At 31.7% G+C, this 17,023-nt stretch overlaps 1 protein-coding gene across 10 annotated transcripts in view; it reads right to left on the reverse strand.

Moving 5' to 3' along the window:
- Positions 1 to 17,023, reverse strand: part of LOC143249085 (NBAS subunit of NRZ tethering complex-like) — a 230,774-nt gene that overhangs the window by 190,331 nt on the left and 23,420 nt on the right. For all 10 annotated transcript variants that reach the window (XR_013027512.1, XR_013027511.1, XM_076498317.1 and 7 more), the window contains 3 exons: positions 9,532 to 9,614; positions 5,283 to 5,339; positions 2,269 to 2,503 (listed from right to left, as the gene is read on the reverse strand). Coding sequence is in view for 8 of the 10 variants with exons in the window: in XM_076498317.1 (XP_076354432.1) it covers positions 2,269 to 2,503; positions 5,283 to 5,339; positions 9,532 to 9,614 (375 nt within the window). In the remaining 2 variants the exon portion in view is untranslated. The remainder of the gene's footprint in view (positions 1 to 2,268; positions 2,504 to 5,282; positions 5,340 to 9,531; positions 9,615 to 17,023) is intronic.

Genomic DNA, 17,023 nt, shown 5'->3' on the forward strand with positions numbered 1-17,023 from the left:
ATGGGATTTAAAAAAATGTTCCAATATTTAAAATACTTAACACTAGTGGATAATGATGCCTTATATAAAAGCCACCATAAATAAAGCAAAACCCTTCTACAATTACCCATGTTAGAGAATGGGATATGATAGATACTTTAGGATGAAGAGGGTTTAAATTCCTTTTAATACACTACTGATAATAATTATTTCATTTCCACTGATAAATGATTATGGTTGGCTCGGAAAGATTTAGTTAAAATCAAAGAAACCTTAGAAGTTAAATCATTATGTTGGAAAAAGGATCACACCTACCAGCATGAAGATTCAGTTTTCCATGATATGGGTAAAGAATGCCTGATCGAGGTTTTCTCAACAGAGACTTACAGAGAAATCATGCTTGACCTGTCCAATAAGGTGAAACCAAGAGCATGGGACAGGAGTAGAACAAATCATAGTCAGAACCCAAGGCAATAGCCAAAGTGGGGGAAAGGTATACAGATGTAAACCTGTCCAGTTCTGAGTAAATGCATCTACTGCCAATGCTTGAAAATGAGGTACTGGACACAAAAACAACTGAAGTTTAGAATTTCAGAGAACCACAAAGGCATCAGCCATTGGGGACCCATACTGAGAGAAAATCCATTGAAACACCTCATAACACAGCATCCACTCCATCAGAAAAAGCTGGGCTGAGACAAGTGATCTGCAATTAAGTTCATCACTCCTAATCTTGCTCAAAGGTCAAAAAAGGTGGTCCATCCATTGATAATCTAAATAAGCCTCCTTCTTATAATGATAAATCAAAGTATGCTGATCCAATAAACATGCAGTACAAGGCATAGCTATCCTGCTGCTTAACTGAATGACAAATCTCCCAGCATAAAAAGCAATATCAGGAGGAGAATGAAAAACCAAGTACTTACTTGTCATCCTTTCTGCTAACAAGGATTGTCAAATGCAATAGGAGACATTCCCAAAACCTCACAAATTCAAGTAATCAACTGAAGAAAAGGAAATGGCTGATCAAAGTGATTCTCTATTGAGGCTGACCTAGTAGAAAAAGCCAATAAAACTTAAATTCTCACCAGTCATTTCCAGGTCATTTGCAAAAGTCACCTGCGAACCTCCCAGACAAACACCCTTAGGCCACACATGTCTCCATCTTGCAATAGATCATGTCACAAACAGTCTTGACTAAAAAATACCCATTCTCCTGGTTTTTGACCTCTGGTAGATAGAGGTGGAAGAGAAGAGACCTTGTTGACAAGACACATTAACTCAGGAATCCATATCAATCAATAAATTTTACTTTTTCTTTGGTTAAATAATGTATAAATATAAATGAAGAGATAATTGAAGAAATGCCAACCTCATTCAAGTTCACAATGTAAACAGTAAATAATCACAACACTTCTATTGATAGAAACCTGTGCAGAATGCTTTACTGAGAAAAATTAATTACATTATCAAGATGAGGTGCTTAAAAACAGTAACTAGACAGAGGGTGCACTGAAGATGGCAGAGAAATGTGCAATTCAGAATTTGCCTAAAGCATTCAAGTAGGATTTAAAAAACTGGAGCAAGTGTTCTCAATGCTAAGGCAGGCAAACAGTGGTAACCCTGAAGACTGAAAAATAGCTATAGTGTCAGTGGTGGTAGTATGTTTTGAAAAATATAAAATGAAATATGAGAGGAACTTCTGACAATTTAAGAAAAACAGAATGAGACAAGAGGGTGTGGCAAGAGGGGTATTATTTTATAACTTATGGCTCTGTAACCAAATAAGATTACATTCTGCGTGAAGCTGAAAGAAGGGATAAACAAATGTCACAATTCTCAAACTGGGAAAAAATGAAGATTATTTTCAACATCATCTTATAAAATTAGAAATGTAAAATGTACATGATATCATAAATGGGAATATTAGCTGCATTTTAATGTGAAATTTATTTGTATATTATGATAAAGTATTGTTAAATTTTAAATGCAAATCACTAAAACCTTGTGATGTGTATAGAAAATATTGCTCATAGTGAGAGGGTTAAATACATACAAATATTTTCTTGTTCAGTAACCACACAAGAGCTTGTCTTGTTTAGTGCATAGTAAGATACTTTTTTTGTTTGGTACCCATACCAGTCCTTACTTTGTTCAGTAGAAGAAGTACAGATATATTTATGTTCAATAAACAAACTATACTTTATGCATATTTTATTTTCCAAAAATGTCATTTTATATAACCTAAATGTATAAATTTTTAAAATTTATCATTAGGAGCAAAAGTACCATTTCATCCTCTGAAGAAGTAACCATCTTGTAATGAGGAAAGTCAGACAGAAGTCTCCAAGCAACTATACCATATTCCCAACATCGAGCTTCTTTCTTCAGCAATGACACACCTGTGTAAGTACCACTAACAAACAGCAAGTCATGGTGTGGATGATATGTAATTGCCGAAATTCCTCGAGAAAATGTTTTATGAAAGGAAAACTTGTGACTTGTCTGATAACCATCTGTTGGGCTATTATTATGGAAAAAAATTACATAAAATATCACTTAATAGCCTAGTCCATGATACTCTCAGGTAATACTGGAGCCAACATGTCAGTTTTAAGGTCAACAAAAACAAGATAGTCAAACAATACACATACTTCATAGAATAAAAACATCATCAACTGCAAGGAAAAGACTCATACATGTGTTTACAAGGCTTATACTATACTAGCTGTATTCTTTGTTGCTACAAATAACTGGATGTTGGAACAGGGAAGGATCAGATTTATGCATATTGCACAAACAAACAGTATCTTGACTAAAAAAAAAAAGAGAGAGATATAAAAGGATTGTGCCTTCATACAATAAAGGACAGAAGAATTGCATCCATGTTATACTTTTAAGTTAGAACAAAGGCATAGTACATTGCCTCATATTCTCAGATGATCTATTTTAGTGTTTATTTTCACTTTACATATTCAAAGGAAAAGGAAAATTAATTTGCAGCTTTTACTGATATGTACTAAGCTTCACAGCACTTTTTCACTTGGGTATGACCTACACTATAAAGGGATAATGACATGTAGGTATTAATACATGCTAATTTTTATCTCAACGTGACATATTAACCAACATATACTTGTAACAAAAAATGACAAAGTTCAGCAGCAATTCCAATTTTCAATTTGAGAGGAAAGCTTATGAAACTATTATATTAAGTCTTCTATAATATGCTGACAATGACTTAACAAATCTACTAGATAAACACAAAATATTTTTTTACTAACTTATGGAAAAATACCTTAAAATACAAATGTTTAAACTATGTGTTTTACACTCTAATATCTATCTTCAATTAATGGCACTTCCAATATGACACAGACACCACAGCATTCTGAAAAGTTCTAACAGACTTAAGATTGAACATGATCTATACTTAAAAAAGTAAAAATAAAATTATTTGTTTGTCCATGAACTACTATGTGCCTTAGCAAGTATCACAGCTCTAACTCTTTCATAACTTAGAAACTGAACATACATTCATTCAGATAAACTTTAGAAAATTTCAGTATACATATCTGTACTTATTTAACCATCATATGTGTACAGAATTTGCACAAATTTAATCTCCTTAACCTGCCTGGATAACATGTCTTCCACTTTGCAGAAACATGAAAGCCCAATAATATGTCTAAGCTGGCACATGGTCTACTAACTGGATAATTTATTGAGTGCTTCTCAGCAGCCAGTTCAGCATACTGGTAATGTGCAAAATAAGACAAGTTTTACACTCTAATATCTATCTTCAATTAACGGCACTTCCAATATGACACAGACACCACAGCATTCTGAAAAGTTCTAACAGACTTAAGATTGAACATGATCTATACTTAAAAAAGTAAAAATAAAATTATTTGTTTGTCCATGAACTACTATGTGGTCTTTGAACCAATCTCAACCAATCCTAGTGCAATGATACATTGAATCAAGTGTCATATCAAAGGGCAGTTACCACTCAGTCCCATACACTGTAGGCCCTGTCTACAGCAAAAATATGTTTGTTTAGTTAATGACTCTATAGTCTTGGACCAATTATTATTCCTAAAATGTTTTTGCTTTCAATTTTTAATTATTTCATTAAAGATATTAGACATTAGCATTTTTGTAAGGAAAAATAACATCCAAAGCATAAGATCAAACCCTTAAAATTAAAGGGCTACATATGAAAACCTCTTGCTTTTCACATGGCCAACTCCATGTTAGGTGTTCAAGTGTAGGATCATAAAGATATCACCTTATTTTGGACCAGGAAGGAGAGAGAACTTCTTATTCTAATGTGGTATATCAAGAAGTACTCATGGTGTCAAAAAACACTGAGACTGTATAGAATGATTAGTAAAAGCAATAAACAAAATTAAAGCAAAATACAGTAACTGTAACACCATTTCTGTAATGTGAATAAAGTAGGTGTGAAAGTAAAGTAGTTCTAAAGTAAACCACATGTGAAGTAAATTATGCATGTGAATAATTTCTTGATTTCATTTAATAATTCAAGCCTTATGTTCAATCTTTATGCCCCAAGATATAGGATGGGTACCTTAGCTTGTCCTAAATAAAGTTACTTCATATTCATATTCAAATTTACCATGGTGCTTGTCTATTAAAGTTGTCAGAATTCATCTTGTGTTTATAAAGAAGCACTTCTCTTTACTACTATTTTTTTAATAAGCAACAAAGATTTTTTTTATTTAAAAAGTCAATAGCATGCTTAATTTCTACTTATAAGCCATGTTTGATTCAATCGTACTATGTGCACAAAGCTTCAGAGCCTCTTCCTTGTGTAGTCTTTCTAACTAAGCTGTTGGGTCTAGTTTCCTGAGAATACCACAAAATGATTTTATTGATTTGAAGATGAATCAATTGATAAAGAAACATTTAACAACTCAGTATATGTTACATTTTTCACAACCTTTTAGCCCTTTAAAGATTTACTAGCTAGTTACTAAATGACTATACTCATCCATAGGTGAGTTACACAATAAGTCAAGGTTTAAAATGAATTACACATTAATATTTTACAATCTACTGCTTGATTAGCAGGTTCATGAGTTAATTATCAATAAGGTTTTACTCTTATGAATCATCTAGTAAAGAAGATTTAAAAAATTCTAAACAGTCTTTTCAGTTTTGTGCATTCATAAACGAAATTTATTTTATAGTTGAAATAATACTGTTACCAGCCTAATTATGTAACTGTAACATATTTTATTATATTAATTAACTATGACTATGCTTCAAACACTTACCTGACCAAGTAACACTGCAAATGTCCAGAATATGTAACAACCAGGAATTCATAGGTCCTGAAAACATCAACTTGCACTTAAGTTTATATTTACATGCAGAAAACGTTTTTTACCAGTATTTCACTGAAAATATCAAATGAAAAATATCTTCACTATTCTACAACATTCTTTTATCAAAGTTGAAAAAAATCTTTTTTTTTCATTGTATCAATTGTATTTGAAATATCCAATGCCACTGAGACTTTTAACTAAATACAAGGGCTCATAAAGTAGGATGGAATACAACAGAAACAACAGTGGTCAAGGTGCTATTTATACCAATAACTGCATGAACAATAACTATTGTAGTGTGAACTCGATTAAATAAGTGAAATGCAATTGTTATCAATTTTAAATAACTTACAAATCACAATTATGGTAAAGATAAATAACAGATATCTGTTTATTTATTGTATTTCTACATTTTAAAATAAATTATTAATTATTTTACTTTAATTAATTTTACTGCCATTTTGAAGAAAGGATAAACCAGCAACATAATCTTTTTGTACCTGATGTGGATTAAGCAACTGCTTCAAATGGAGAAAAAACATTAGTAATTTTAAGAACTTAAGAGTAAAGAAGAATATGTAACAATAAGTCAAATGAATACTGAATGCTGACAGGGTCTTTCACCCAATACCAGAGTTCATCAGGGTGACTTTAATACAAAATGCAGGTACAGGTCCAATTTATATCATCATTTGCAATAACCAACTGTTGTGGTGTGAATTAGACTGAACATGTGAAGTGTATTTCTGATATTTTATTTAATTCAGTTAACATTAAATTTTAAGTCAAAAAGTACATCATAAATAGGACTTGAACTCAGGACCTATGACTAAAAGCACCAGTGTTCTATTACTAAGCTAGCCAAGAGTACAATTCATCCTGTGACTAAAAACTTGGATAATTCATTAATAGAGTACTAATACTGTTAGTCATAGGTCCTAGGTTCAAGTCCCACTGTTGTTTTTCACTTAAATTTTAATGTTAAATATTGTCCTTTGGAATTCAAACATAAATGTAAATTTGGATAGACTTCTCATGACTAGGTCTTTGTACCTATCATACTGTAATATGATGATTATAATCATAAGCCAAAACTGAGCAGTGAAGTACTATACTTTTGAAAAGCTCAGTTGCAGACCAACAGCCCTGTTAGCCAAAGGCCTTATGTTGAAGTTATGGTTTTAGAGTTGTTTTCAAATTCATTATTATCCACTGAGTCAATCTGCATAAAAGGTGAGTGTCATGATAAGAATGAAAGCACTCGCTTTACTTTTAAAGCTCTTCACTCAAAAGTTTAAGTAATTTACAAATTGTAATTAGGGTAATGATTAATAACATTATTATTCGTTTTATACCACTTTGTTGCTATTATTATTACTATTATTAGCATTTTAATATGAATTAAATTTGCTCTGTGAACTGTCAGAAAGTGATTGCAGTGATAAATCACAAAAAGAGAAAGGAAAACTTGAGGAAAAAAATGTATGAAAATAAGAACAACACATAAAATTGCAAACTGAGTTAAAGCAAAAAAAGAAAGACTAAAAATTAGTGAATGGTGAACAATCATGGTTATCAGTTGATGAGGATAAAAAAAAATAAAGGTAAAAAGAGCATGGATCCAAGAATCTGTGTATAATGTTGTTCTCTATGTTCATGGGAGAAGTGGTAAATAAAAATGTACCTTAAAATACTTCGTATAAGATGTTAAACATATTCTTTTTCACTGCAGAAGTTTTTACTATTTGTGTGAAAATTATGTCATACAAAATCATACTTTTTAAATAAAGTACTTCTACTAAAGATTCATCTGAATATTTATTAAGCCAGACTGCATAAAAGGTGAGTTTCATGATAGGAATGAAAACACTCATTTTAATTTTAAAGTTTTCATATTTCAGTTACATAATCTCTAAAACTTACCAATTGAATATTAAGAGGTTTTTTTTAGTAACACTGTGTATTTTATCTTTAGGTTTCTCTACATGAATAGTATACTTCATAATGGTCTAAAATGAACATATTGCTATAATTAAAGTTAAACAAAAACAAAACAATTTATACACAATAACAACACTTCAAAATAAATTCAACACTTACCAAAATACAGTCAATAAATAAGCTCATGATCAGAACTCCACATCCATATTAATAAGCAATTTATCATAAATATTAATAATATCAATATTATTTCAAATAATGGAATCATAATGAAATCAAAACCTAATAAAAAAACATACAACAAATACAATATTCCAAAAAATACCTTTCAATATAATTAACAATATTAAATGATAAACAGTAATAATTCATTAAATGTCTCATGACTCTCTCTCTCTCTTAGTGAGGCTTCTGGCAGGGAATTTATTTACAGAGAAGATCTCAAGAATATGAACTCATGCAATTATAAATTTATACACTCTTCAGCTAGGCAGGCTGGTGTTAGTTCCATCACACACAGATATTTACTCAAAATCTATATGATTAACTAGAAGGTTAGTTAGCATTTTAACATAACTAAAAATTCATAGATAAACTAAAGGATAGAAGGAAATAATAAATGAACAAAAAACACAACCATAATCACAAAAAAAACAGAATTTGCTATCTCACAAACTAATTCTAGATTTTTCAGAAACAACATTCAAATATAATGGAAAGAAAGGTCGAGAAACGTGTTAATTAACTGAACAATATAGCTCTTTCCTTTTTAGTATTGATTATGAAGTTACAAAGTACTTATATTCACAGCTTAAACTTTTTCTTCTTTATTAAACATGATTTCAGTTTTGTTTTTATTTTGCCAAAGGAACAGTAATGCTACCTGACAATAAAGCAATTAATCATGTTGTGAGCTGTTATGCTGTTTCAGCTCTGAAAGACATAAAAACATGCAAGACTTTTAGTTACATCTCAGTAAAGCAATAAGCTTTGAGAAAAATTTACATTATAGCTTAATACAGCGTAACTAATTTGTGCCAAACAATCAAAGCCAAATGACAGAGGAAAAAAATTTTTTTTTAATGCAATTGTTCAGTATCCAAATTTATAGTTATACAGTAAACTAGCCTAACCAGTAAACTACAAAATTACCATTCACTCGAATAAGAAATCACAGAACAACTTTAATTGTTCAGCCTTCTAAGATAAACAAGGTTAAGAATAATTAATTTCTGTTCATAGCAGTGGTTTTAGTGAACACACTTCAACATTTTCTAGCAAACTATGGCTTTCATTTCTAAAATCTGTATAGGCAATTTTCAGATTTGCAGGCTTTAGGATGCATTCTTTTTATTGTTTATAAACACGTACTTATGACAGGCAAGCACGAGTAAATCAATAGTTTCAAATGAATAAAGGGATGAAAAACTTTTCTCTGCATTGTTTGCTATATATATATATATATAGAGATAGATATACATCTCAGCAAATTAAAGTGGAATATTCTTATTTTGTTTGTCAATATATGAAGATTGAGTTTTTACTGGTTAAGCACTAATGAAATTGTCTTGCAGAAATAATAAGATGTAAACTGAACAACACAGAGCATGGACACATTAAGTGATAGTCATGTGACATAAAAAGATTGAATAATAAGATATATTTTGTATTATCTCATTTTGAATTAAGAAATTAAATCTTATATAATATTTATTTATAATATTATTTAACTGTTTTTTGATTCCAAGTTTATTGATATATATATAAAGTAGTGTAATTAACTTTTAAATATAACTGTACAAAAAGTCAAGATGTGCATTTTGACTTGAAGCCATGCATACAAAATTAAACTGGTTTCACAAAACCTTAATGATCAGATAAAATTACAGATATTAGGCTAATAAGCTGTAACTCTATTTCGACTACTTTGTGAAATCAAAATAATTTGATAAAACTACACAACTTATAATACTGGAGGCTAGTCACAACAGTGAGCTTTAACTATTTTATAATTGGTGTTACACATGTGAGTCATTCAGTAAAATTATGCATGTTAAACCTTCTGACAATAAATAAATAATGTTTTAAGCTGGAAACTTTTTCAATGTTTGTGGTTATATTAGAAAATATTTCACAAAACAAATGACAGACTATACCTTATAATGTTATAAAAAAATCTTAATAAAACTCTTTAAGTGTAATGTTTAATTAGTAGTAGCCAGAGATATGCATCATACAAGGTGATCTAAAATCTTACCATTTGGTGTTTCGAGTCCTGGAATCTATAAATGCCATCCCAGCTACAGCCTCATTCAAGTACTGAAGCATCACCGAGTTATTCTGAAACAAATAAAAATGTATGCTAGAAAATGCTTCTCTTCAGTTTCAAGAAAAATATGGGATTGAAATTAATTGACATTTGACAACATAATTTCAAGATTTAATATTATACTCAAAACTTGAAAATTTCTTGAACTTCATTTTAACTGACATTTTATTGATTCATAAAACTTAATAACACATTACTTGAACAAGAAAAAAATTTTTACTACCATATAATATTCTCAACTTTGGTGCACACTGAACAAACTTTTTGTTTCCAATAACAATTTACTTTAAAAATTCTGAATTTAAAATTATTATTGTTTGTAAGCTAAAATAAATAAAACATAGGTGGAATTGAATGTTAATTCTATTTTATATGTTTACATTGAAGACTAATGTCTCTCCATGTTTGAACTGCTGATTTTATCATTTTCAATATTTAGTAATTTTCCACAGTTTTCATATAAATTTTACAATATAAAATTCAATATTTTTCCAGTATCCATACACAGATTTCTAGGATTTCTTGGGTCTCATGAGACAAAAAATTCACAATATTAACAAATATGATTCCAATAACAATATTTTGTTCATTTACTTTTCTTTTTCCCTTTCTTAACTGAGCTAATTAGTTTATGGGGAATGTTTATATTGAAATTTCATGACTTTTTGAGAACCAAAATTTCAAACTTCATATACCTGTTTATTAACTCATAACTTGTTTATGATTTAATTTAAGAATTCCCTAAACATTTTTCCTGAAACTTTTCTTTATAAATAAATTATATTTGAGGAAAACAATATCTCTTGCAACACATTGAAAATGTAATTGGCAAGCTCAGCATTTCAACAATATCAAAATATTTATATGCATTAGATCGTGATTGTTGCATCAAGTTCTTGTTTCCTCTCTAAACCTAAGCAAGGTTTAGGAATGAGAAAAGTATTTCTGAACAGTGACAAACATATAGCAATGACTTCTCCAATTGTGTTCAAAAGGGAGAGAATACTTGTGTTGTGCAGTAGAAAGAAAATCAATGCAATCTGAAAGTCAGTGGTGATTTTTGTGTAAGAAAGTGTAATTCATCCTTCTGGTAAATACTATTTAAATTTCTTCATTTAAAATGTGTTTTGTAAAAAAGCAAGGCCTTTATTCTGCATGAAGGTTTTTTTTGTCACATTAACTGGGAGGGGAAGTCCCTGGTTCTGCTAATTTTGAATTTTTTCCCCAAAAGATGTGAACTCTGGATTTATAAGGTTCTTTGGGATTGACACTATTCTTAAACATGTCTGTCAGATAATGTGAGGAAAAATTAAAATATTTCAAAATAAAATACTTTATTGCAGAGAAAGAAATCCATAAAGAAAACGTGTGAAGAACAAAAACTATACATAGGCTCATAATTTTTTAGCTACATCATACACATATTTTCCCTTGATGTTGCAAACATATGAAGCATTATGCAACAAAACCTTGTCATTATCCTTTTCTTGGGTGGAAAAAAGGCACAATTCTTTCTTCCCATGGTTCTTCTTGATGTTCAGTTTTATATGTAACATTATCTTGCAAAATTTATTGAATGTTCCTTGTTAGAGAACGGTACAATGTTGAGGTATTTATGCAGGCACACAACCAGGGGTTCACAAATTTTTTAAGCATATTCCCTCTCTGTCATTGATTTCATGGCTTTTGTGACAAAATTGTTAACATGTATTACATATGAATTCAAAATTTCTCATATTATGTTCTGCAAAAGGGTCATCAACTCATTTTAATAATGTCTTCCTTGGTTCTATCCACTTCTGCAACCAAAACAATAAGAAGCTCAAAGTACTAAATACAATCAATACCTGGTAAAAAAAAAACACCTCATTTATTTGAAAACCTTGTGGTATTATAGCATGACAAATGAAAAACTTACTTATGTATATTGTCAACAATCAACAATGGTTACAAATAAGAAACAGTGGAGAGGGTATAGCAACCATTCTGATGACGCAGACATAACTTGTTCTTTGTAAAATTAGCTCGATAGAAAATACAGATTGTAAAGGAAGAAGGCATTTTATGACACATCTTTCTTATTGTAAAAGTGGGGCTTATATTTGCATGGGAGGGAGTTTTCAATAAGCATGTCAAATTTTAACTGTGGGGCTTACATTACAGTATGGCTTATATTCAGTAAAATACAGTAAATAGGAATTCTGGAATATGAACTTATGAAATTTTGCCAAATGAACTCATCTCTGTTGTCAAAATTGTGCTGATATATATTTCTTAATTTATCTATAAATTTATTATCATCATTATTATTTATGTGATAAAAGATTACCCATGGATAGTGAGGCAAAAAGGAAATGTCAGCAATATTCCATCACCACAATTGGATGTCACTGTGTTTAATATGTATGATTATACTTTCAAATGAAAGTGTGCAGTCATGTAAGATCCAGAAGTACTTGAAGACAGCACATACAGACAAGAAAGACAAACCATTAGATTACTTCAAAAAATTGCATGATAATTTCCAAACAAGGATAATGGTAAAACAAATGTTGAGTGAAAGAGCAGCTACAGTAGACAAACATTTACTTGTATCCTACAAAATTTCCAAATTAATAGCAAAAGCTGGCAAGCCACATAATATAGGTGAATCTTTGATTTTGCCAGCAGTGTCTGTTGTAATTTCAACTGTCATGAATCAAACAGCACATGAAATTACTCAGGTCATCCCTTTGAGCAATTCATCAGTATCAAAGCATATCAATGAAATGGCAGATGTTGAAAAACAACTCATTGCACAATTACAAGTTAAAATGTTTGCTCTGCAAATTGATAAAGCCTGTTTATGGGATAACAAAACCCTACTGATGACATGTTAGGTTTAAGAATGATAATTGGCACAAAGACAAAATGCTTTTTTTCTCAAAAACTTACAACAGACACCAAAGGTGAAACAATTTTTGAAGAGTTATTTCAAAGAAAACAATATCCCTCTTGAAATTATAATAGCTTGTACAACTGATACTGCTGCTTCAATAGTAAGTAGATACAGAGGATTTACTGCTCATTTAAAAAAAAAATGCTGTGCTTGAAATGTTTTGCCTACACTGCATGGTTCACTGACAACATTTGGTTTTGAAGAACATATGAGGAAATCTGCATGACTCTTTTGTCATTGTAATAAAGGCTGTCAACTTTATCTGAGATTTGATAGTCTTTTCTGACAACTTTTGGAGGAAAATGAAGAAAACTTTAAATGCCTAGTTTGCTGGTTATCAAAGGGAAATTGTTTTTGTCATTTTGTTGCACACTGGGACAGCATTGTGTCATTTTGAAGTGATAAGCAGCATGGAGAAAAGAACTTTTATGTTAAGTGTAACGTACTTTATCTACTAGATGTTTTTGAAAAGCTGAATTTGTTGAACAAACAACTACAAGGAAAAACTGTAATCTTATATCTTGCAAATAGGTCATTATTGCTTTCCTTGGAAGACTAAAGCTGTACTGGAGTAATATTGACCATCGCAAGTTCATGCAATTTCCTTCTTTGGCTACTGCTGACATTGAATCGCAAGATGGTAACCTTTCTGTGCATGTGAAACATTTAAAGCATTTATATGGTGATATGCAAGTTTGGTTCAGCAACCTGCTAGATATGAATATTCCTGATTGGGTGTTGGATCCATTTGAGGCAAATGCAGTTGATATTGACATCATATTACAAGAATGTCTCAATGAACTGCAGAGGGATATAACAGCCTATGCTAGATTCAAACAAGAAAAATTTCATTTCTGGATAAGCAGTGAGATAGGTAATAAGTTTCCACAGCTATGGGAGAAGGCAAAGCTGTATTTTATTGCTTTTCCCACATCTTATCTGGTTGAACCTCATTTTAGTTGGGTGACTTATTCGCTCTCAAAAAATGTGTAACAGCTTTGCTGTTGTGAAGAGAGGTGATCTTTGATTGTTACTGACCACAGTGCAACTGGACAAAACTTTCAAGTATTCATCAGGCCCAAGAATCGCATTGAATAAAATATCAATGATTAACAATATCTTTTATTTGTATAAGTAAACAGTATGTTATAAACAAAATATTTGAAAACAATATAATATTTTAAAAATAATATTATATTATAAACATATTAACATTACTTTTCCCTAAGTTACAGCATCTATGAAGAGTGGGACCACAGAAATAAATCAAACTAAAAAGGGGGCCACAAGCAAAAAAAAAAAGGTTGAGTAACACTTATTTGATAGTGATCACTGATCAGGTCATAAAACATACACATTAAAAGTTTTAATTCACTTAACAGCAATGACTTTAAGAACTCAAAGCATGTAGAAACAAGCTTTCAGTTATTTGATAGTGGTAACTGTAAGATCAATTGGTTGGTTGGTGTTTATTGGCACAAAGCAACTAGGTTATCTGTGTCAATTAACTGGTTAAAATCATAAATTAAAATTAACAATTCCAAAAATTCAGATAAAAGATTTAAACAGAATTAAAAAGGCCAATGGCTTACAAAGAGTTAAAAAGACAATCAAGTTGGACAGTGTTACCATCACGAATAACAGTCCAATGCCAGGACTAAATCCAGAGAAAACACATGTCTAAAACAGTGCCATTGCTCAGAGTCATAATGATGGCCCAAGAGTATATGCTGGGCTATTGTGACTTGAGTGTTACAAAGGCCACACATTGATGGATTAGATTTGGTTTGCTTTGTTTTGAATTTTGTGCAAAGCTACACGAGAACTATCTGCACGAGTTGTCCCTAATTTAGCAGTGCAAGACTAAAAGGAAGGCATCACCACCCACCACCAACTCTTTTACCAATGAATACTGGGATTGACCATCACATTATAATACCCCCACAGCTGAAAGGGAGAGCATGTTTAGTATGACAGGGATTTGAACCCACTTGGTGGATCATTTCCAAATAAAAGAAAATAGTGCATTAAAAACTGTGACCAAATCATAGCCTAGCCAGGATATCTTCATCCTTCTGATCATTATGCAAATAATACAGCCAAAGAACAACAAAAAGTTTGATCTGAGAAAGCTTGTCATGACACTGCTCACTTTAAGTCTTCTGCCAACTGACACAAACCCAGGTCTTCAACAGAGGACATATGTGACAGGCACAGCTGTAGCAGCACCAGAGCAGACAAACTTAGCTTCAATGTCTGCAAACTTGTTCCAATTAATAGTGATGTGGCCAGGTAACCAGAAAAACTGGACACTAATCGAATATACAGAAAAATGGACCAGCTGTTGTTAAATATCAACAAGAACAGAGATTTGACATGAAACAATTACAGGGCCAGTAGAGAGTGAAAACAGTCACTGTAAATATTACAATCAGTGTACTGCATATTATACATGTACTACATTCTACATGAGCCAGAGCAAGGAAATGGCATACAACTTGGCAGTGAACAAAGAAAATGTAGAGGAAATTCTGCATGCAGCTACCAAACCATAATAAACCATGGCAAAGCCTAAAGAATCATCTAATTTCACACCATCTGTGTAAACGGGAATAAAAGAATTGTTCGAAAGACGTTCAGGTGACTTAAGAAAATATCACATCTGGGGATGGTAATAAGCCATAGTAGAATGGGTTGATCACTTAGGAAAGCAATGTCATCCAATACCAGACCCAATTCATCCAGATTAACCTGACTAAAAAGGTCAAAAGAAGGAAATAAAGACCGTCTAGGAAAAAAGACAACTCCAGGTGCAAATGGCAAAAGATGAAGAGATGTTTATGGAACTTGGTATGCAAACTCTGGACAGGAGAAACGTGGACAGCCCCCATGCAGAGCCAAAGCCTCATATAATGAATATGGTCCAGCATTTTTAAGATCAAGAACGTAGCAGAATGATAAACCAGAGACCAAAAGTCCAGTTTGGATCAAATGAGGGTACAATAAATCCTGAGCATAGAAGAGAGTACACTTAACATGTAGATGCTTGATGCAATGAATGAAAGTGAGCTTCCTGTCAAAAATAAGCACAAAGAACTTTGTTATCAATGGGGTCTCTACATCCTGATTCTGAGTTTTGTCTTTGCTATACTGTTCTTCCAGTGCTCTCTGAAGCAAAGATGTATACAAATGGTTTTGGAAAATGAAGAGGTTAAAACTATCTGCTGTAGTCCACTTCTACAAGTCATTGAGGGCAGCCTGAAGCTGCCTCTCAATAAACCTCAACAATCGACATGAGATGTGAAAATCATCAACATAAAGCCAGTGTAGTGATAGCATTGATCTTGAAAATGAAAAGTGTGACACTCAACATGCAGCCTGAGGGACTTCAAGATTCTGTGCAAAAGCACAGGAAAGAGTCAAATTAACAGGGACTCAGAATCACATCAAGTAAAAAGTTCTGAAACAAATAGATAAATGTCCATATAACCATTATGCTATAATCATAATGAACACAAATGAATACATCCAAAAAATGAAGAACATCCTGTCAGACACAAACAAATTTAAACCAATACACACAGATCCAACAAAGACACATGAAACACAACTAAACAAAATATTACTAAAAATGAAAAAAGTCAACACAATTTCAAAAACATTTTATTCCTACCTATGCAAGACCGACTCATGCACACCACAAATATACGACACCCCCAAACCTCATAAACCTGATTGTCCACTTCAACCAATAATGTCCACACATGAATCGTGTGATTACAATCTTAGTTAATACATAGCATGGGCATTCTCCAAATATGTAACATCAGCCTGCTCATTCATCAAAAACTCTTTTAATTTCAAGTCTAATCTTAATCAACTTAATCATAAAACCTTAATGGCCAGTTTCAATGTTATATCCCTCTTTACAGAAGTTCCAACCACTGAAACATGCAAGATAGCCTTAGAACTCTATATCCAAGACCATAACTCATCAACCGACATTTCCAGCAACCAATCTGCAATCCTCATAGAATTTACCACGATGAAGACAAACTTCTTGTTCAACGACCACAACTATATACGAACAAATGGCCTAAGCATGGGCAACCCAGTATCACCAGTTCTCGCCAATATTTTTATGACACAAACTGAAACACAAGCAATTAACACAGCATTACATCCACCACTATATTCGTACAGATATGTAGACGACGCGATTGCGGGATTCAGATCTACAGAACACATACTCAATTTTTTCAATCACATTAACGTTATACATCCCAACATCAACTTCACATGTGAAGAAGAAGGAAGCAATCAAATATTATTTCTTAACCTCAAAAGTACAAGAACCGATACACAATTTAAAACAGAAATCCCCAGAAAAATCACCCATACTAGACTATACATTCCTTGGGACTCAGCATATGAAACAAAACAAAACCACAACATACTAAGAAACCAAATAAACACAGCCAT

Source organism: Tachypleus tridentatus, chromosome 4, assembly GCF_004210375.1.
Source record: "Tachypleus tridentatus isolate NWPU-2018 chromosome 4, ASM421037v1, whole genome shotgun sequence".
Lineage (NCBI taxonomy): Eukaryota > Metazoa > Arthropoda > Merostomata > Xiphosura > Limulidae > Tachypleus > Tachypleus tridentatus.